Source organism: Cajanus cajan, chromosome 11 (assembly GCF_000230855.2).
Source record: "Cajanus cajan strain Asha chromosome 11, NIPB_CcT2T_4, whole genome shotgun sequence".
Taxonomy (NCBI): Eukaryota; Viridiplantae; Streptophyta; class Magnoliopsida; order Fabales; family Fabaceae; genus Cajanus; species Cajanus cajan.
The window spans coordinates 31715717-31737637 of NC_138527.1; the positions used below are offsets into that span (position 1 = coordinate 31715717).

The 21921-nt window shown below is 39.2% G+C and overlaps 2 protein-coding genes across 4 annotated transcripts; both read right to left on the reverse strand.

The window, feature by feature from the left end:
* Window positions 1–1752: 1752 nt before the first annotated feature.
* LOC109819045 (protein argonaute 10-like) lies at window positions 1753–5339 on the reverse strand. Of its 3 annotated transcripts, none has more exons than XM_083067203.1 (8): window positions 4678–4818; window positions 4515–4565; window positions 4158–4289; window positions 3653–3802; window positions 3432–3565; window positions 3230–3339; window positions 3035–3141; window positions 1755–2926 (listed from the first exon to the last, which is right to left on the reverse strand). In XM_083067203.1, the coding sequence occupies exons 3-8, from the start codon at window positions 4193–4195 to the stop codon at window positions 2764–2766; spliced, it is 702 nt and encodes a 233-aa protein (XP_082923329.1). In that variant the 5' UTR covers window positions 4196–4289; window positions 4515–4565; window positions 4678–4818; the 3' UTR covers window positions 1755–2763. The 3 variants fall into 3 exon arrangements, with proteins under 3 accessions (XP_082923328.1, XP_082923329.1, XP_082923327.1); XM_083067201.1 differs by lacking the exon at window positions 4515–4565 and adding an exon at window positions 5194–5339 and having other exon boundaries at window positions 1756–2926; window positions 4678–4879; XM_083067202.1 differs by having other exon boundaries at window positions 1753–2926; window positions 4158–4565.
* A 14651-nt stretch (window positions 5340–19990) lies between these two features.
* LOC109801290 (ethylene-responsive transcription factor ESR2) lies at window positions 19991–21538 on the reverse strand. The gene has a single exon (XM_020362323.3). It carries the CDS (start codon window positions 21421–21423, stop codon window positions 20278–20280), a length of 1146 nt encoding a protein of 381 aa, XP_020217912.1. The 5' UTR covers window positions 21424–21538; the 3' UTR covers window positions 19991–20277.
* Between the last annotated feature and the right edge of the window lie 383 nt (window positions 21539–21921).

A 21921-nucleotide genomic window follows, 5' to 3' on the forward strand; every position in this document is an offset into this window, starting at 1 on the left:
TTTATTGCGACACAAGATTTTTTTATTGTTAATTTGATTTAAAATATTAAATTTTAATGTATGAATAAATGTTATAAATAAAATTTGGGTTTATAAAAAATTAAAAATTCCTAAAATTGTTTCCATCAAAAAATAATCTTTAAAATCACTTTTACATAATATAATCGTTTCTATTTTTATATATAAAACTCGATATAAGTATATGAATAAAAATTAAAGGAAAAAGTAATTGAAATAGTTGAGAGATGTTTTTTTTTTTTTTTAACAAATTGTGTAAATATTATGTGAAAATGTTGAAAATGACGATGCTCACTTTTTTTTATCCATTTTTTTACTACTTTCTCCATTAACTATATAATCTACACTTTTATTATATGCTTTAAGTGCATATAAAAATACTTCACAACTTCATATAAAGTCCTATTTAAAAATAAATTTTTAAGATTTATTATCTCTCATAATTGTACACCACTAATTATATATCGATAAAGATTTTAAATATATTTTTAATTTTCAAAATTTTAAAATAAATTTATTTTTAGTTTTTTAAATTTAAAATTGATCTTCTTAGTCCCTATAATTTTTTTAAAAAAATTTATTTTAATCTTTACATTCAAATTTTTTTAGAGAATTTATCAAATACTGTCATATAAAATTTACCTACTAGTATTATTGTAACACTATGTTTGTTGGTAGTGGTGGACCACTACAAAAAAATGTGTGATTTATGGCGGTTATTTTGGCAGTTTCTGGCGGTTAAAAACCGCTACAAATCGCATTACCGGCGCCATTAATAACCGCCAGATCTACGGTCGCCAAAAACCGTTTCCGGCGGATATTTTCTAAACGCTGGTTTTGAGCGCCAGGAAATTCAATCTCTTTTGTGGGGGTTTGAAACCGCCACAAAATGCATTTTTGTTTGACTTGTTTGAAATTTTCTGGCGGTTTAAAACCGCCACAAAATGTATGTAAACTTTCTTTTACTAAATTCCTGGCGGTTTTAAACCGCCACAAAAGAGATTGAACAATTTACAGCTGATAGTGAGCTCCCTGGTCCTGGACTGCATAAGATTGGTCAATAGAGATTGATGAATGACAATATATATAAGGTACTAAGTAGCACCAAAGGTGCCTGGAGGATAATTTAGCATCAAAATATGTTCAGGGTTATCAACCTTCTAATTTTTCTCAGTTTTTTATTTTTGTCCTTGCTTAGTTCAGAAAGTTAACAATTTCTTAATCTCCTTTACTCCCTAAAAGGGATATTATCAAGCCTCTGCAAGGGAATTAATTAGGATCAATGGAACCACAAAAACTCCTGTCATGAATTTTGCATCTGAGACATCACTTGGTGTAGTTACTGTAAGAGCATATAACATGGCAGACAGCTCTTTAAAAATTACTTAAAGCTTGTGGACACAGACGCAACACTGTTCTTTCATTCTAATGTGGCCATGGAATGGTTAGTTTTAAGGATTAAAGCACTTCAAAATTTGACAGTCATCATTGCAGCTTTGTTGCTTATTCTAGCTCCCCATGGATATGTCTCCAGGTATAATTATATGAAATGTTAATTACCTCAATAAGGTTTTGTGCATGCTATTAACAAGATAATATTTTATTAGATACTCTTAATCAAAGTCCATCTCAATAAATGCAAAATTCAGCCTCTAAACCACCAAAACGAAAAAAGGAAGCCACAGTATCATAAAGGTTTTACTTAATTAAGATATTCATTAAAGAAATCAGAGGCTGTCAAACATAATAAGAGTACACTACACTATGTTGCTAAAAAAAAACAATGTTACAAAAAATCAGTGGAAGGACCATAGATTAAAGTATAATATTCACATGAGATAAATCTACAAAAACCTTTGTCAAAAATATCATATGACATTGTGAGCATTTTAGAATCTAAAAACAAAACCAGAGGCTGGAAAATGAGAATCCAAATAAGTTTACATCTAATAAGATTCTTTATACCTCCCAACTCTTCCCACAATGCAGCCAAGAGATTTAGCAGAAAAATGATTGGTATAATGAACTGCTGTCTCAAAAGAACCTGTGCCAAACTAAAGGAGTTGAGAAAGAGCTAATTCAGTATAGGCAAAGATGATTTTTTGTTGTCTAAACCAAGAGGATATTGATGAATTTAACATTATTATGTAGCGTCTAGAATATCACTATATATTAATTAATTGTGAAGATATAAATGTTGTAGTTGAATGCATTTTTCCTTAAGGTACTTTACTGATTTAGTAGAAGGTTTTACTTGTCAACTAGATCTCCACATGATTTCAAGTTTGAAACATTATTTACATCTTACAATTTCTACATGATTTCAAGTTATACTTATGCGAGTTTTATACTATTTCGACTTTCAAGGTGTAAGTGACACTCACACATAGGGGCTATAACATAAATTTGCTAAGCACTTTTGGAAGGAATCATGAAAAAAATAACAACATAAAGGTCCCTGCATTTCATAATGGCTCTGCAACCAAATATAAGCAAGCGTGCACATTTTCCATTTTTTTAATAATGGGTGTTAGCTTATTATATATCCAGTAAAACATATCATCATAAATTCTGATTGTTGGAGAGAGAATTTTTAACTGCAAAGCTGTTTTGAACAATGTTAATCAAATTCAAAACCAACAAAGTACCCACAAAATTTCATTTTCTCGATCAACAATTTTGTAGGCCTGAGGAACCAGCAGCACGTAAGAATAATCAATGTAATTACAACCAAGAGCAATTATGTCAATTCGCAGGAATTTTCCCTACCTCCATACGTAAATAATTTGCTTTCTTTTGGTTTCCTACTTGAAGGCAAGGAAGGTGAGTATATTTAATTGTGAAACCATACATCTCTTGGAAGTATTCAACTACTGACTTCATAGTTGAGTTCTCATCAACAGGAAACCTAAAGTGATACATCCTCATCATTAAGAAAACTAGTGGAAAATAATTAGAACTTCTTTGAACTTAATGTAGAACAAGAATCACTGGACCAGAAAGAAAAATTACTTACATGAGTTCTCTGGTTGGCTGAGAAGTCAAACCAGAAACACGATACTTTCTTCTAACACTCCCTCTGTGGGTAACTTCAAATTTAACTCCTCTGAGGGCTTTCTTAATCTGTTTGACATCTTAAAGTAGCTCTGTAAGTTTTCATTATTAAGACGACACAAAAAATGAACTAGGCAAGCTTTGTTCATATAAGTACTTTAATGCGATCAGCATCAGACAATTGCCTCGCCAGGATATCTTTTCCTAATAGCTGGCCAACATATTCCACAACTGGAAGAGGTTCAATGAATGCAACAGAAGCCATATCTATGAAATGCAAGAAGAGTACAAAGAGAAATAAAAGGTTAAGTAACGTACTTTCATTAGCAAACAAATGATATCTATGGTGAGTAATATACCAATATTGAGGGAAAGACCCATCTGAGTAGGCCTTATGCTTTGGTAAAATCCACACCATGACTCCAAACCCTCTCCAAGCCGTTGAGGTGTTCTAATATCAGGTGAAAAGAAGGATCTCCCGATTGGACAAAACCTTCAGAAAATGCAGATTTTGTGAGAAAATTTAAAAACACATACTTTGAGCTCCAATTTTCCCTCAATTATTATCTGGTAAAATTACCTCTTAGATGATAGCTCTCTCAATACAATGTCAAGAATCTGGAGTGCTTCCTGTGGAGCATCAGCACGTTTACCAGCTAAAAACTGACCCAAGTGGTGCAAGTTTTCCCTGGCAACAAACTTGATCACCACTCTATATTCTCTTTCCCTTCTGAAAATGGTGCAACTGTCAGTTGGAAAATGAACTTAATTCTAATATCAGTTGGAATTCAAAACAGAAGTGAATGTGATTAGCCAAACGCATCACAAAAACTTGGTTCGCCTACTTGGATATTGTGATGAGGGAGAACATCACATTCTGGTGTATGGGGCTACACATTTAATTATATATTTTTCTTTTAACTATTTGGTATATAATTAAAAAAGAAGAGTTATTGTAATGTTTCGAGGCAAGAGACAAGAATAGGGAACTTAACTACAAATTGTAATACAAGATTTTTAAATATATTTGTAATACTAAAATATTCAAGAGAGAATAAGCATAGGGGAGAAGAAGATCCACTTACTTTGGTCCATGAAATAGAATTGCAAGATCTTTAGTCATCTTTTCTGACTCCACTGTCTCAACACATGCAACACATGCAGCTTCCAACTTATGAGTAAAATCCCCTAATTTTTCATTATTATCCAGCTTGGCTCTAGTAAATAATAACATAATCATGTCAATAACAGGTTCAGAGAAAAGGGAGAGAATAAGGGAGAACATGAAAGAGGTTAAAATAAATAAATCAATTTATACAAGAACATAAATATAACAAAATTAAACCAAGCGCAAGGGACAAGTGGGTAATTAATCCGACTGATGAGGCAATGGCAGCATGCAAAGGGAAAAATTGCTAAAATATTAATATTCTAATTCGCACCAGCACAGAAGTCATGAGACCCAATGAGCCAAAATCTAAACACCTAAAAATCTAAACTAAACAAAGAAACAGTAATCAGTTGTTATATACGAAAAAGAGGAAATTATCTACATGTAACATCCTCCTAATGCAACAAAAGCTAGTCATAAAATGATGAAAATACCTTCTGTCATGTCTAGACTGATTCTTCTCTCTTTTCAACATTCCACTAGGGAGAAACATCAGTTTGGTTTTCCGGCTCCCAGCAACATTCCTTAAGTTTTTAAGGGGATAAGGCAACTTAAAATATGCATAAATGCCCAATTTGGTTCTCATTCTATGAGCAGATTCAGCCACCCTCTTCACCTCCTCCAGCAAATTATAATCTACACACAGAACATCACAAAATAAATAAACATAGCAAAATTAGAAAAACAGAATTGAAATGAAAACCATTAAATAGTAACGAGTTTTTAAATTATAGGCTAAAATATATATTATTTTTTCTATTTTCTTATACATGGCAAGTGCTACACTTGGGCCTTTGAAATTGTAAACATCAAGCTCCGTTGGAGCATCACCATCTTCTAGGACTAAATTAGACATAAACACAAGTTTGTAAACTACATGCTTGATATTCTAATGAATAAATTAAAAAGTTTCAATTCCATTGAAAGCGAGGCTTTGGAAATTAACATACCAAATACCAACTTAAGCTTCCCTGGTTTTCTGATTATTGCATCAGTGGCCTTATACTGGTCACCAAAAGCATGCCTACCAATACAAATGGGTTTTTTCCATCCTGTAAACTAAAAAATAAGTAACTGGTGCTTAGCTATATTTCAACTCCATTAATGATCAAACTAGAGTTGAGGCATTACCAGAAACAATTCTCGGTATGTTGCGGCATATTATCGGTTCACGGTAAACAGTACCTAGAAGGAAACAAAAAAGAAAAATATCACGGAAAATTTTGAAAAAGTTTTGGAATAGAAGAAAAATTTTAAACAAACAAAGAACAAATTCCAGAAGTATCTGCATGCTTCAAACTAAATACTCATCAAAATATGATTCCAAACCGTAAGCCCCAAACCATTTGGATCCCAAATTCCAATAAAATCATCAATAACCCTAACAGAATCAATGTTTCCAACACAAAATACCTGTAGATTCATCATTTGAATGCCAAATTATCGCAATCAACGAGCGAATCGAAGTAATAATTACAAACGTTACCTCCGAATATGCCCAAGCTCGAACGTACAACTTTTTCAAACCGAAACCATCGAGTCTACCTCTCTCCGTCAATGAATCTATGTAACGTCTATGTGAATTGAATGCTCACGCTCACGGCAGTAGCATGGAGAATTTTGAGCGAAGAAAATGCTTTAACGAAGGAGAAGTTCGAAAGTGCCCCTCATGGCTCGAACATTTTTATTTTTATTCTTTTAATAATAATAAAAAATATTTTGATTGAATTGGCCACGTGGTTGCATAAAAGCTGGCAATAAAGTATTTTGAATATTGTGGCGGTTTTAAACCGCCAAAAATTCAAATTTTTTGTGGCGGTTATAATAACCGCTAGAATTACAACACTTTTTAGCGGTTTAATAAAACCGCCAGAAAATAACCACTATTAACTACACACTTTTTTGTAGTGGACAAACTTTAGTTTGATAAACCTTCTTCTTTTCTTAGGCCACCAAGAACATAAGAGTGAGATTCTTACTATTGGGAACGTTTTAAAGTGTTGAGACAAAGAATTAGAGTGTTATTATAAAGTATGTCATGACAATTATTTTGTAATGACAAAATATATACACGAAAAATATGTATCATCTTTATTACTAATATAGATGAGAGAGCTAAATAATAACTTTTAAATTATTAAAAAAAATAATTAATGGTTAAAATTAAAAATTAATTATAGACATTCATCTTTAAGAAATTCATTATTATATTGTTACTTCCATGATTATCACCATCATGACTACTTACTACCGAGATCACTATTCATATTACTATTATCATCATCGTCATTGTCGCTATATAATGGTAACTGTAACACCCCGAATTTTTTACTAATAGGCTACTAATTATTATTTATGTTTATATTTATGAAGATTATTATTTTAGTTAATTAAAAGGGGCTTTATAGAATATTTTAAAGGTTTGTAATAATTTAAATTATTTATAAAAAAATCAATTCTGATTTTTTTTAGGCCCAGAACGGCCTGTTCCGAAAAGCGGAACGGGCTGTTCCCAGAAAGCGGAACGGGCGTTTCAAAAAGCGGAACGGCCTGTTCCTAAAAGCGGAACGGGTGTTCCAAAAAGTGGAACGAGCCGTTCCAGATAAAAAAAAATGGCCTAAAATCCAAAGTTGAAACCGGGTCGTTCTCCTTATGGTCAACCTGTGTAAAAGTGAACTCCAGAACGGGCCGTTCTAATTTTAGAACGGGTCATTCTGCTTTTTGGAAACGAGCCGTTCTGATTTCAGAACGGGCCGTTCCAGTTGAGAAATTTACGTATATTTGAAGGTTCCGGAATGGGCCGTTCCGAAATCAGTACGGGTCGTTCCGGGTACGCCAAAATGCCTATAAATAGGAGGCAGGGGGTGAAGAAAAAAATAACTGAGGGAGAAGGTGAAAATTTTAGAGAGAGAGAGAGAGAGAGAGAGAGAGAGGGAAAGAAAGAGGGAATCTAGAGGAGGAGGTTCTGCTCAAGTTTTAGTTCCTGCTTATTCAGGTAAGGGGGAGGAGAACCTTATCTCTTTAAAATTTTATCTACTACTATTTTTATTTATTTATGCTATTTTTTATGTATATTTATTTAGTGGGGTGTCCCTAACCTCATTTACTTGCTTAACTTATAATTATTTTTATCTATAATAATTATTAAGGTGTTCATATTTTATATTGTTTAATTATTTTATAATGATTGTCATATTTATTTATATCATTGGTACTCTTAATATATTCTTTTTACGTAAATATATTTATTGTAAATATATTTATAATCAACTATGATATAGTTGTGATATTTTGGATTCGTCTTGTTATTATTTCTTCACGTATTTATGAAGATAAATATTGTTCTATAGCCATAGAAGATAAAGTTTGAATTATTTGTAGCTGGAGGTTTGACCTTGGAGATTTAAATGAGTAAAGAATGAAGGTGAAATATCCTATTGTTGGTTAAGGTGAAATATCCTTTTATTGGTTAATATTTTGATGATGCTCATTTATCCTGACTAGTCACTACAAGTATAATTCAAATTTTATTGTATCATGAAAATCTAATATATGATCTGTATATATATATATTATATATATATATATATGTTTAATATTGATTATAAATAATTATTTATATTCTTTTGAATTATTGTATTTATTGGATATTTTTCTTACTCCTCTCTTTTCTTTGTTTTTTTTTAAATTAAATATATTATAAAATAGATGGACCTACTTGGGATTCCAGAGCATTTTACAGTGATTATAGCTGTTGTCTTTCTTGGAAGAAATTGGAATGTGGAGGCTATTTGATGAATCTATTATAATTGTTATTGTAAATTTATTTCTATTATCAATGTAAAGTTTGTAATAGAAGTGAAAGAAAGAAATATTGTGTATAATAATACATTATTATAAATATTTATGCTATGTATTAAATTCACAAAATATTATGTTTCTTTATCTTTATCTTCATTAAAAAAAAATATTGTTAACGATATATTTGCGAAAATATTATATAAGAAATATATAATTATTATTATATAAATTGGGCGTTAGAATCGGACGTTACAGTAACAATAATAATATTAATGTCATCAACATCACTATTACTATTACTATCATCTTCATTATTCACCACCACCACCCAATAGTAAAGTATGAGAAAAGAACGTGTTAGAAAAAAATATTAGAACAGATTAATATTCCAACTTCAAAATTGTGAAGTAAGTTGATTTTTTTTTTTTAAAAGGTTAGATAAGTTGAATTTCGAGAATTCACTAAGACTTAGGGCTAAAGTTATCACTAGTGGAAAATCAGCATATTACGTCACCCCGTTTACATCAGAAATACGAAAATCCGACATAAAAAAAATATGGTGGTATTTTTGTAATTTTTTGCAAACTTTTTTACGTCAGACCTGGTAGGGTCTGATGTAAAAAGTCAAATCTACTTCGGAGGTATGTTGTGTCCAACGTAGATTTGACATTTTACGTCGGACCCTACCAGGTCCGACGTAAAAAAGGACGCAAATTTGAATAAGAGAGCGCGAGGCACACCGCGCGCATTCACTCTTCATCACTTTTTGTTTTTTTCTCTGTAAACCCTCTCCCTCTCCTTTGTTACTGAATCATTTTTTTGTCTTTTGTAGAGGGATGAACTCTTTGTTACTCATTCGCACATTGTTGCTGCTCCTCAGGTATGAATCAAGGTTTCGTTAGCATTTTTCTACTTCGCATTACTACTCTGGCTATCTGTTTTATTCGATTTTTTGGTTGTTCTATTTGTATAGGTAGTGGGCGTTTTCTTTTGGGTTGTTCTACGAAGCAGAACGGGCCGTTCTGCTTGCATTCTTATGTTTTTTTTTTGTTTTTTTTACTACTTTTTTACGTTGGATTTCGTTATGTCCGACGTAAATTTACGTCGGTTTTGCAGGTTCGACGTAAAATTTACGTCTCCCGCTTTTACATCAGTATGTTTTCTGACGTAAAAAGCTCAAAACATCCGACATAATATACCTCTTTTGTACTAGTGTATGTGAAACTACATGAAAGTATTTAATGGAGTGGTAAGCATATATTATGATTTTATATGGATTTTAGGCTGAGAAATCATCATCCACTGATTATTATGAATTTGTGATTTGTGAGACCCCGTTCTCTCTCTCCCACTCACCTCCTCCTTCACTTATTTTTCTTCTCCTCAACCCTTACTCATTTCTTTTCTCTCAAAATTCCCTGTGGTGAATCTTGGTGACTCTAGGTGCAAGCGGTAGGAGAACTGATTCCTTGTCCGAGAGCTGAGTCCCCAAGCTTGTTCTTCCTCTTTGTTCAAACTCCCTTTCGTTCTCCTTCTTCATTCAAGTGCCCGGAGCTCAAATTTCTGGATTCAAGGTAAGGGAAGTTAGTTTTATGCTGTGGTTTGGTTAAAAGGGGGTCTGGGGACTCATTTAACAGGCTGAGAACTGATGATTTTGGTTGAGAACTTCTAAAGTTAAGATTTTGGGGTTTTCGGGATTTTTGAGAAATTTTGAGGAAATTCTTGGATTGTGGTTGCATGTGGAAAATGAGGTATTTTTCTTGATGTTTGATGAGAATGTGACATTTTGGCTGGATTGCATGCTTGTTTGCTGTTAAGATTTGCAGGTTTTGAGCAACTTTTCGAACTTGGGGAAGTTACTGATGAGTTCGCGCTGAGCGCTGTTCTTCGCGCCGGGCGCGCGACCACCAGGAGACTCTGTTTAGGCAAGCCCGCCGGGCGCAAGGCTGTGTGCGCTGGGCGAGCTTGCAAATGGGGGTCTCTGGTTGGCCCGCGTCGGGCGTGACTCGAGCTGCGCTGGGCGCGATATCAAGAGTAACACGTTTTTGGGATACTTGGACTGCGCTAGGCGCACTTTTGGACTCGCTGGGCGCGGAGGCTCCTTGGGAGTCTCTGCCAAGGGCATGTCGGGCGCAATTGTGAATTGCGCTGGGCGCGAGACCCTGGTAGGTCTCTGCCTTCCCCACGCTGGGCGCGGGTTAGGCTCCGCTGGGCGCATGAGACTCCTTGAGTCTCTGCCAGACAGGCGCTAGGCGCAATTTGGAATTGCGCCAGGCGCGGGAGAGCCTTGGTGCTCTCGGGTTGAGTCGCGCTGGGCGCAACCTCAAGTGCGCCGGGCGCGCAAGGAGATGATGATCTATAGGATGTTGACTGTTGAGTTGTGCCGAAATTGTTAATCAATGATGTTATATGCTGAACCAAGCGAATTTGATGAATATGTTGTGATGATTAGGGGATAAAGCTGAGATAAATAGGTTAGTTGTATTAGAGGCGTATTGTTGAGCTGGAATCAATGGATTAATAAGAGAAATTATATAGTATAGCAGAATTATAGACCGTTGGGCTGAATTGTAGAAAGTAATAATTTTGTTGAATTGCTGTGCTGTGCTGTGCTGTACTATGCTGAGATATGCTGGGTGGGGTGATATTATAGCCGCTAAGTCGGTGCTGTTGTTAGCCACACATGTGGTGCTGATTCTAACCGCTAAGGCGGTGCTGTTGTTGCCGCTTTGCGGTGCCGTTATAGCCACTAGAGTGGTGCTGTTGTTGCCGCTTTGCGGTGCCGTTATAGCCACTAGAGTGGTGCTGTTGTTGCTGCTAAGCAGTGCTGATATTGCCGTATTGCGGTGCTGATATTATTGAGTGGTATAAGCTGTACAAGTGTGCTGATAACTGTATCTGTTGTTATTTATATTGACATTTATATAATTGTATGCTAAATTTTAATTTCACTAGCTTACCCTTTTGTTGTTTTCCATGTTTTTGGACTGCGATGATCATACTATGTATGGGAGCAGGGCAGGAATAGATGTGCGTCTTGTGGTGAGGTTGGTGGACCTTGCAGCTGTTTGCTTGGCGATGTTGTTTTGCTTGTGGCTACGTGGGATAGTAGCATTTGGTTGTATTTTTCTTTAGTACACTTTAACTCTAGTCAGACTGGAACCTTGTATATCTATATATTCTAGATCCTATATTCATATACTTGTTCTATCTGTCTGGTGTTTCTAGTGTGCTATGTCGGGCGTAGTGACCAGTCGGGTCGTTACACTTTAGTGGTATCAGAGCAGTTCGAGTCTAGTGGACACTCTTTGGGGGTGGTCCCTTTAGGCTTTTTGTTGTGTTAGCTCTGTGCTGTGTTGTTTTGATGTGATGTCTGCTGTGCTGAAATCTGCTGTGCTGAAATTGTTGTGGTGATTTGTTGTGCTGTTGATTTTGTGTGGTTTAGTTATTGTTTACTAAAGATGTTGTTACCTTTGTAGAAGATGACTAGGACAAATGAGCAGATAGCCCGTGCCCTAGAGATGTCGGCCATGGCTATGCAACAGCAAAATGCCTATTTTGCTAGGATGGAGGCTAAGAGAGCTGCAGCTAGTGCAGCAAGACCTGCAGGGTCACAGGAGAGCCGGGATCTTGCTGAGTTCCGGAAGTGTAATCCTCCACAGTTTGCAGGAGATGCGGATCCAGAAGTGGCTGACCGCTGGATCCGTGAATTAGAGAAGATCTTTACAGTACTGGGATGTCCTCCAGAGAGGAGGTTAGCATACGCTGTATACATGCTTGTTGGGGAGGCTGAACATTGGTGGAGAGGCACCTATCAGATGCTTGCTGCTAGGGGAGTTACAGTTGATTGGGAGTGCTTCCGGACAGTGTTTATGGAGAAGTTCTTCCCGGAAAGCGTGAGGCATGCCAAGGAGGCAGAGTTTATGCGATTGCATCAGGGTGGGATGACAGTATCAGAGTATGCGATAAAATTCGAGCACCTAGCCCGTTTTTATTCGCAGGGTATGCCTGAGGCTTGGAAATGCAGGAAATTTGCAGATGGATTGAAATATGAGCTGAAGAGGATGGTGGTGCCTATGGCCATCACGGAGTTCCCAGCCTTAGTGGAGAAGGCGAAGGTAGTTGAGCAGTTGGAAGGTGGCAACCGTGCGGTGAGGACTATTGGGGGACCATCTGGGTCCAAGAAGGGTGAGAGTCAAAGGAAACCATATGACAGGCCCCAACCACAGCAAGGGGGTTCTGTTTCTAGGCGATCTTCCAGTGTTGCTAGTGGAGGTAGACAGAGTGGAGGTGCTACTCTGAGATGTTTTAGGTGTGCTGGGCCCCACTTTATCAAGGACTGTCCGCACACGGAGAGCCGTTGCTTCAGATGTCATCAGATGGGCCACGAATCGGCAAATTGTCCTACGAGGGATAGACCAGAGAGGAGCACTCAGAGGAGTAATGTACAGAGGGCTGATACTCAGAGGAGTAGTGCACAGAGAGCTGATACACAGAGGGGTGACAGACCTACTACTGCTGGTAGGGTATTTGCTTTGACGGGTGCTGAGGCTTCGACTTCTTCTGATCTTGTGAAGGGGAAGGGCAAGGCCGCTGGTAAGGATGTGATGATTCTATTTGACTCTGGTGCTACGCATTCATTTATATCATATGCATGTGCTGCTTTGTTGGGTGTGCCTGTGTGTGAGTTGGGGTTGAGACTACTTGTGTCGACGCCCGCTTCTACTTCTGTGATCGCTTCTGAATTATGCGTGGGTTGTCCAGTTGTGGTGAATGAGAAGAAGTACAAGGTGAACTTGATTTGTTTACCTTTGGTGGATATTGACATAATCTTAGGGATGGATTGGTTGTCTGCCAATCGCATCCTTATAGACTGTGCCAATAGGCGGTTAATCTTTCCTCAAGAGGAGGATGAGCTGTTGATCTCAGCTGTCCAAGCTGAGTCCTTGATGAGGGATGGGGCGGAGTGCTGTCTTCTGCTTGCTGCCATGAGTGTGGAGACCGAGAGGATCTTAGCTGGTATCGATGTGGTGAGGGAGTATGCCGAGGTGTTCCCTGACGAGGTGCCTGGGTTGCCTCCTGTTAGGGAGATGGAGTTCAGCATTGACTTGGTTCCAAGTGCAGGACCAGTGTCAGTAGCTCCCTATAGGATGGCTCCTGCTGAGCTGGCTGAGCTGAAAGGTCAGTTGGAGGACTTATTGGAAAAGCAGTTGGTGCGACCGAGTGTTTCGCCGTGGGGTGCCCCTGCGTTGTTGGTAAAGAAGAAGGATGGGGGTAGTCGACTGTGTGTTGATTACCGGAGCTGAACAAATTGACCATTAAGAACAAATATCCACTTCCCCGGATAGATGACTTAATGGATCAGCTGAGGGGCGCGTCGGTGTTTTCTAAGATTGACTTGAGGTCAGGATATCACCAGATTAGGGTGAAGGAGGGTGACATACCGAAGACTGCTTTCAGGACTAGGTATGGTCACTATGAATATGTTGTGATGCCGTTCGGTGTGACCAACGCCCCCGCAGTGTTCATGGACTACATGAACAGGATCTTCCGGTCGTTCTTGGATAAATTCGTGGTAGTGTTTATTGATGATATCTTAATCTATTCAAGGACCCCGGAGGAACATGGAGAGCACTTGAGGACAGTGTTGGAGATTTTGAAAGCGAAGCAATTGTATGCTAAGCTTTCAAAATGTGAGTTCTGGTTGGATGAGGTGAAGTTCTTGGGCCACGTGATTTCAGCTGAGGGGATTGCTGTTGATCTGGCTAAGGTGGAGTCGGTATTGCAGTGGGAGCGCCCGAGGACTGTCACAGATATACGGAGCTTTGTGGGCTTAGCGGGTTACTATCGGAGGTTCATTGAAGGGTTCTCTAGGATAGTAGCGCCTCTGACCCAGTTGACGAGGAAGGAGCAGCCGTTTATTTGGACAGATGCCTGTGAGCGGAGCTTTGAGGAGTTGAAGAGAAGGTTGACTACTTCTCCTGTGTTGGTGTTACCGGATTCTGGTTAGCCTTTTGACGTGTACTGTGATGCTTCTCATCAGGGTCTGGGGTGTGTGCTGATGCAAAACGGGAGAGTGGTGGCATATGCTTCAAGGCAACTGAAGATTCATGAGAGGAACTATCCCACTCATGACTTAGAGTTAGCAGCTGTAGTGTTTGCCTTGAAAATTTGGAGGCATTATTTATATGGTGCTCGGTTCAACGTTTTTAGTGATCACAAGAGTCTGAAGTACTTATTTGATCAGAAAGAGCTGAACATGAGGCAGAGGCGGTGGATGGAGTTTCTGAAGGATTATGATTTTCAGTTGATGTATCATCCGGGCAAGGCCAATATGGTGGCAGATGCACTAAGTAGGAAATCCATCCACATGTCGAACATGATGGTGAGGGAGCTGGAGCTGGTTGAGAAGTTCAGAGATTTGAATCTCTGTGTGAAGTTAGCTCAGGATCACATTAGTTGTGGGGCAGTTACCATAACTAATGAGTTCTTGAGGCAGGTTGGACTCAAGCAGTTGCAGGATGAGGAATTGGTGAGACTTCTTGGTTTATTGGGCACCGAGAAAGCTGCTGGTTTTGAGCTGGGAGAAGATGGGATCTTGAGGTTTAGGGGCAGGATTTGCCTACCTCAGGATGCTGAGCTGAAGAGAGCTGTGCTGGAGGAGGGCCACAAAAGTAGACTTAGCATACACCCAGGTATGACTAAGATGTACCAAGACCTCAAGAAGACTTTCTGGTGGTCTGGTATGAAGAGGGAGATAGCTGAGTATGTGGCGGTCTGTTTGACCTGTCAGAAGGCAAAGGTTGAGCATCAGAACCCGAGTGGGTTAATGCAGCTGATGGAAATTCTGGAATGGAAGTGGGATAGCATTACTATGGATTTCATTGTGGGGTTGCCTAGGTCCGCTAGGAATAGTGATGCTATCTGGGTAATTGTTGATCGGTTGACCAAGTGTGCGCATTTCTTGCCTGTCAACATGAAGTGGTCCTTAGAGAAGCTGACACAGTTGTATGTGAGGGAGATAGTACGGTTGCACGGGGTGCCTTCCAGTATTATTTCCGACCGAGATCCGAGGTTCACTTCCAGATTCTGGCAGAGTCTACACCAAGCTTTAGGCACAAAGTTGAAGCTGAGTTCTGCTTATCATCCGCAGACGGATGGTCAGTCGGAGAGGACAATCCAGTCCTTGGAGGATCTGCTGAGGGCTTGTATGTTAGATCACTTGGGTAGTTGGGAGGAAGTATTACCGCTTGTGGAGTTTACTTACAACAACAGTTTCCATGCTAGTATTCGGATGGCGCCGTTTGAAGCCTTATATGGCAGGAGATGTAGGACTCCTCTGTGCTGGTATCAGGATGGTGAGTCAGTGGTTGTGGGACCGGAGTTGATCCTACAGACTACTGAGAAGGTGAAGATGATTCAGGAGAAAATGAGGACTGCCCAGAGTAGGCAGAAATCATATGCTGACAAAAGGCGTAAGCCTTTGGAGTTTGCTGAGGGGGAACATGTGTTTCTGAAGGTGACTCCGACTTCTGGTGTGGGTAGAGCGCTGAAGGCTCGGAAGTTAACACCAAGATTCGTGGGTCCCTATCAGATAATACAGCGTGTGGGTCCGGTCGCTTATCGATTGGCTTTGCCACCGTCTCTTTCAAACCTACACGATGTATTTCATGTGTCTCAACTAAGGAAGTACATTCATGACCCGAGTCATGTGGTGGAGCTGGATGATGTTCAAGTGAAGGGAAATCTGACATTTGAGAAGTTGCCGGTGGCGGTGGTTGATCATATGCTGAAGGAGCTGAGAGGCAAATCCATTCCTCTGGTAAAGTTGTTGTGGGATGCAACTACTGGTGAGGCTACTTGGGAAGTTGAGCAGCAGTGCCGAGATCAGTATCCGTTTCTTTTCCCAAGTAAGTCTGTTTTCGGGGACGAAAACTCGCGTTGTTGGGGAGGATGTGAGACCCCATTCTCTCTCTCCCACTCACCTCCTCCTTCACTTATTTTTCTTCTCCTCAACCCTTACTCATTTCTTTTCTCTCAAAATTCCCTGTGGTGAATCTTGGTGACTCTAGGTGCAAGCGGTAGGAGAACTGATTCCTTGTCCGAGAGCTGAGTCCCCAAGCTTGTTCTTCCTCTTTGTTCAAACTCCCTTTCGTTCTCCTTCTTCATTCAAGTGCCCGGAGCTCAAATTTCTGGATTCAAGGTAAGGGAAGTTAGTTTTATGCTGTGGTTTGGTTAAAAGGGGGTCTGGGGACTCATTTAACCGGCTGAGAACTGATGATTTTGGTTGAGAACTTCTAAAGTTAAGATTTTGGGGTTTTCAGGATTTTTGAGAAATTTTGAGGAAATTCTTGGATTGTGGTTGCATGTGGAAAATGAGGTATTTTTCTTGATGTTTGATGAGAATGTGACATTTTGGCTGGATTGCATGCTTGTTTGTTGTTAAGATTTGCAGGTTTTGAGCAACTTTTCGAACTTGGGGAAGTTACTGATGAGTTCGCGCTGAGTGCTGTTCTTCGCGCCGGGCGCGCGACCACCAGGAGACTCTGTTTAGGCAAGCCCGCCGGGCGCAAGGCTGTGTGCGCTGGGCGAGCTTGCAAATGGGGGTCTCTGGTTGGCCCGCGTCGGGCGTGACTCGAGCTGCGCTGGGCGCGATGTCAAGAGTAACACGTTTTTGGGATACTTGGACTGCGCTAGGCGCACTTTTGGACTCGCTGGGCGCGGAGGCTCCTTGGGAGTCTCTGCCAAGGGCATGCCGGGCGCAATTGTGAATTGCGCTGGGCGCGAGACCCTGGTAGGTCTCTGCCTTCCCCACGCTGGGCGCGGGTTAGGCTCCGCTGGGCGCACGAGACTCCTTGAGTCTTTGCCAGACAGGCGCTAGGCGCAATTTGGAATTGCGCCAGGCGCGGGAGAGCCTTGGTGCTCTCGGGTTGAGTCGCGCTGGGCACAACCTCGAGTGCGCCGGGCGCGCAAGGAGATGATGATCTATAGGATGTTGACTGTTGAGTTGTGCCGAAATTGTTAATCAATGATGTTATATGCTGAACCAAGCGAATTTGATGAATATGTTGTGATGATTAGGGGATAAAGCTGAGATAAATAGGTTAGTTGTATTAGAGGTGTATTGTTGAGCTGGAATCAATGGATTAATAAGAGAAATTATATAGTATAGCGGAATTATAGACCGTTGGGCTGAATTGTAGAAAGTAATAATTTTGTTGAATTGCTGTGCTGTGCTGTGCTGTACTATGCTGAGATATGCTGGGTGGGGTGATATTATAGCCGCTAAGTCGGTGCTGTTGTTAGCCACACATGTGGTGCTGATTCTAACCGCTAAGGCGGTGCTGTTGTTGCCGCTTTGCGGTGCCGTTATAGCCACTAGAGTGGTGCTGTTGTTGCCGCATTGCGGTGCCGTTATAGCCACTAGAGTGGTGCTGTTGTTGCTGCTAAGCAGTGCTGATATTGCCGTATTGCGGTGCTGATATTATTGAGTGGTATAAGCTGTACAAGTGTGCTGATAACTGTACCTGTTGTTATTTATATTGACATTTATATAATTGTATGCTGAATTTTAATTTCACTAGCTTACCCTTTTGTTGTTTTCCATGTTTTTGGACTGCGATGATCATACTATGTATGGGAGCAGGGCAGGAATAAATGTGCGTCTTGTGGTGAGGTTGGTGGACCTTGCAGCTGTTTGCTTGGCGATGTTGTTTTGCTTGTGGCTACGTGGGATAGTAGCATTTGGTTGTATTTTTCTTTAGTACACTTTAACTCTAGTCAGACTGGAACCTTGTATATCTATATATTCTAGATCCTATATTTATATACTTGTTCTATCTGTCTGGTGTTTCTAGTGTGTTATGCCGGGCGTAGTGACCAGTCGGGTCGTTACATGATTTTCTAAGCTTTTAGGAGAAGAAATCAAATTATATAATTTGATAACTGATATATCAACAAATACTTTTCTTGTCTGGATCCAAGCAAAAACGGCATTTTCTCTTGGCCCATGTTAATTTCGCGATTATGAGAAATAAATCATCTGTTTAAACTCCCTGGAGAAGAATAGAAAAATATGAATAATTATTTATCTAAAATAAATTAAACACACACCATCTGATTTCAAAAAGGAATAAATAATTTGTAAACACCAAAAGGGGAAGGGGAAGGAGAACCGGGGAGGGGGGGGGGGGGGGGGTGGGGGTTTGGAATTCTCGAGGAAAATATCATTATCTCTAATTCCGACCTTCTCATTTATTTTCTTTAAAATAATCCATACATTTTAGAAAGAGAACTACTATGATAAAAAGATGTATTTAACGAAGTTATACTACTTTTTTTGTTATTTAAAAAGTTAAAATATAATTTTAAAATCACTTTAAGTATTTAGGTGAGATGATACTAATAATGAGGATAATATTAAAAAATAATTAACACTCTTAATATTTTGAAACAATTTGAAAACACTCAAATATTATAAGCATATAATGTAAAAATAAAAAAAAATCAAATGGAATTACTTTTTTTTTTTCTTTTTGAAACATAATATTTGAACTCATTTAATTGCAAAATCTTTTGACAAAGAGAGGAACTCTTAACTCTTCTGGATCTTCAACCAGTTCTTTCAATTGCTAATAAATTTGGGCAAGTTTGTTCACGAATTCAATACAAGATATCGTAACACACTTGCTTTTCTTGTTTCTCAATCAAAATCAAATATTTCACGGACCTCCACATAACCCTTCTTCATTATGATAATGACAAAGTCCCAGCTAACTAATTCATTTTCCACTAAATTCCACAACTTCAACTTTACTAATGTATATTGTGGTCCTGAACCCTATTTATTTCAATTATGTCATTTTTAATAAAGTCAAAACATTAGAACAATATTGTGATTCAATTTGCATAGCATAGTCATTACTCTGCATCCAATTCAAATTTTGTCTTCTTTCGCCTGTTCAAGAATTAGAGACCCATCAACTATTGTAAATATCGTAGTTATCCCTCCTTGATTAAATTCTGTAAGACAACTTGGTCCATACCTGAACTGCTACCTCGTAGGTGGTTATCGAAGATTTAGAACATGTTACGGTTAGATAAAAATTTGTAAACATGTTTAAATCACTAGCATATATAGCATATACAATATCGGTCTTGCCCCGATGAATGTTAACTTTGCAAATTGAGTTTACAAAAGCAATCCTATCTCTCTTTCCATTTCAAACTGTGTTTCGAACCAAAAGCAAAACATAACTCAGTTTATGATGATCAACTAAAACAAAACAAGAAACTTTTTAAATTTCTTTTTAAACGAAGCTTTCGAACTGGAAACAAAAAACATGCCATTAATTATTTGCTATTTCCAACTGGTGGCACGAGGAACTTCATTCTTCTAAGGTTTTTTTTGTGCTTCCATTACCAAAGTAGTGTATGTCCAAGGCCCTACTACACAATCTTCTTGATGTTTTGTCGTGTAACCAAAAATCCTCACCCTGGCAGATATTACCTTTTCGATGAATAAGCAGCTTCAGTGCTTCACTTTTTCCCAGAAGACTTCAATACTATAACAGTAACATACCATTATTCTCCCTAGGGTTTTTGCATCCTTTAGATCACAATCCCGCAATAAACAAACACTAAGCAGAAAAGGACAGCACAACCAGGCATTATTGAAACCATATCTTCTCCCAAGAAAAGGAAGAATATACAGATCCATACAAAGCAGGAAAAAAGTACTACATCATAACCAACTTTTCTAGTTCCAACTTCCATGGTCAACGCAGAAGCTATTATCATCTACTAAACGAACACAAAGCCAGGAACTAAATTCACCTCAGTGCGTCTGACTCATTAACCCCTTTTCATCAACTAAACGGTTATCAGAGTAGAAAAAACAAAAAGAAAGCATAGAGTAGTGGAGAGTAGACAGACCAAAATCATTGATAAACTTCACAATTTCAAGATTATCCAACATACCAATACTAACATATATTGCTTCCAAACTATCCATACATAATAGGAGCCAGAGGCATACTACATAGTAAGCTCAAACAAACTAACCTTGCTTAACCAAGGAATAACAAAACCCTAAAGATTAATTGGTTGCAAATTGAAAGACCACACCAACGTTAAGAGGCAGATTCAACACCCTGAATTGCATATACAAACTAAGTAAAATTATCAAATCATGCTGCTAGAATTGAACGTCAACAACACTAGCAAAACATGAACTAAGCATTTTGCATCCTGATTGCAAAAGCATTAAGCAGCTCTGGGTACGGGAAAACATCATCAACGACACAGTTCTCTGCATGATTCATCATGACTTGTTCATTCCCCAGACTCACACCCTGCAAGCTATTAAACCCATTATTAAAGTTGTCCAATTGCTGCATGGGAAAACCCTGGTGATGATGATCAAAAGAAAAAACACTTAAATTTTCATTCTTTGGAAACCCCTTCTTCGTGTCACTATTATAACATTGCGCGGTGGAAACAACCGTCGAGTCAGAAACAAGCGGAGGAAGAAGCGACTCCTGAGGGTTCCGAAAACTGAAAGTCTCCATTTTGGGAAGACCATCTGATTTATTAGGCTTCGTTTTGGGCAAGAACTTGTTAACTATCTCTTCCAACAACCCCGAATCGGAAGACTCCCTGGAGAAAAATCCAGAACCATCATTATCATCAGCGAAACTAGTTCCGCAAAGGGTGTTGATGTTATCAGAAGACGAGGCTCCGAAAGAAGTATTACTGTAACAAGGAGCGAGAGAAGAAGGCGAAGGTAACGAGGAGAGAGAGGAAGCGAGGGTTTTGTTGTTGTGGAAGTGGTTGTTAGTGGAGGAAAGCAAAGAAGGGTTGGAGGAAGGGTTAATGAGGTCGCGAAAGAGGAGCATGTTGAGTGAAGGGTTTCGCGGCGCTGAAAAGTCAACGGCGTGAGGGTCAAAGGTGAAGTGGCGGTGCTGGTGGTTGTTGGCGAAGGGTGGTTTCTGAGAGTGTACATGTTTCGGGAAGTTGAAGGAAGGGAACAAGTGTTCGGTGGCGGAGCAAGGGTTCACCGGAGAAGTAGGGTACACGAAGTTGGTGCGAGCCTTGAGCCCGCGCATGGCTCTGGCGGCGCAGTCGTAGGCGCAGGCGGCTTCCTCCGCCGTGTCGAAGGTGCCAAGCCACCGCCTCTCCTTCGACTGAGGGTCCCTTATCTCGGCGGCGTACCGCCCCCACGGCCTACGCCTCACGCCGCGGTACCTCATCGCTCCGCCGCCGCCGTCGTTTTCTCGCAGGGCTCTCTTGTTTACGGCGGAGCGCTTCGGGTTGTCGGCGACTCCTCCTCCGTCGATCTTGGGGTCAGCCCCGTTGAGACGCCTCATTGCATCCTCCATGGTTTTGATGATGAAATGGAAAAGCGATGGTAATACTTAAAAAATTGCGATGATATTTTGCAAAGAGCTAAAGGGTTTGGTTTTGTTGTGATGCTGCCTTGAATTTGGTTGAGTGTGGTGTTATTTATAGGAGAGTGCTGTGTGATTGCACACGGCAACATGGATATAGCTGGATTTTTTATTTTATTTTATTTTATTTTCTTGTGTTGGTGGGATATTGGGAAGTGTTTCATTTAATCATGGATGTCTAACACAAATATTAAGAGAAGAAAGACTAAAAACAATGAGACAAATCTATAGTAAATACTACTATCTGCTTTCTATTTTTCTGGATTATTGGAGTATTACTATTGTTCATTTTATTTTATTTTCCTGTGTTGGTGGGGATATTGGGAAGTGTTTCATTTAATCATGGATGTCTAACACAAGAATCGAAATATTAAGAGAAGAAAGACAAAAGCAATGAGACAAAACTATAATTACCTGCTTGGTATTTTT

Coding starts and splice junctions, on each gene's coding strand:
- LOC109819045 (XM_083067201.1), bottom strand. CDS start 4,829: ATGAGAACCAAATTGGGCATTTATGCATATTTTAAGTTGCCTTATCCC. Junction 3,340..3,431: donor GGGTCTTTCCCTCAATATTG/GTATATTACTCA, acceptor TGCATTTCATAG/ATATGGCTTCTGTTGCATTC. Junction 2,927..3,034: donor CAGCCAACCAGAGAACTCAT/GTAAGTAATTTT, acceptor GTATCACTTTAG/GTTTCCTGTTGATGAGAACT.
- LOC109801290 (XM_020362323.3), bottom strand. CDS start 21,423: ATGGAGGATGCAATGAGGCGTCTCAACGGGGCTGACCCCAAGATCGAC.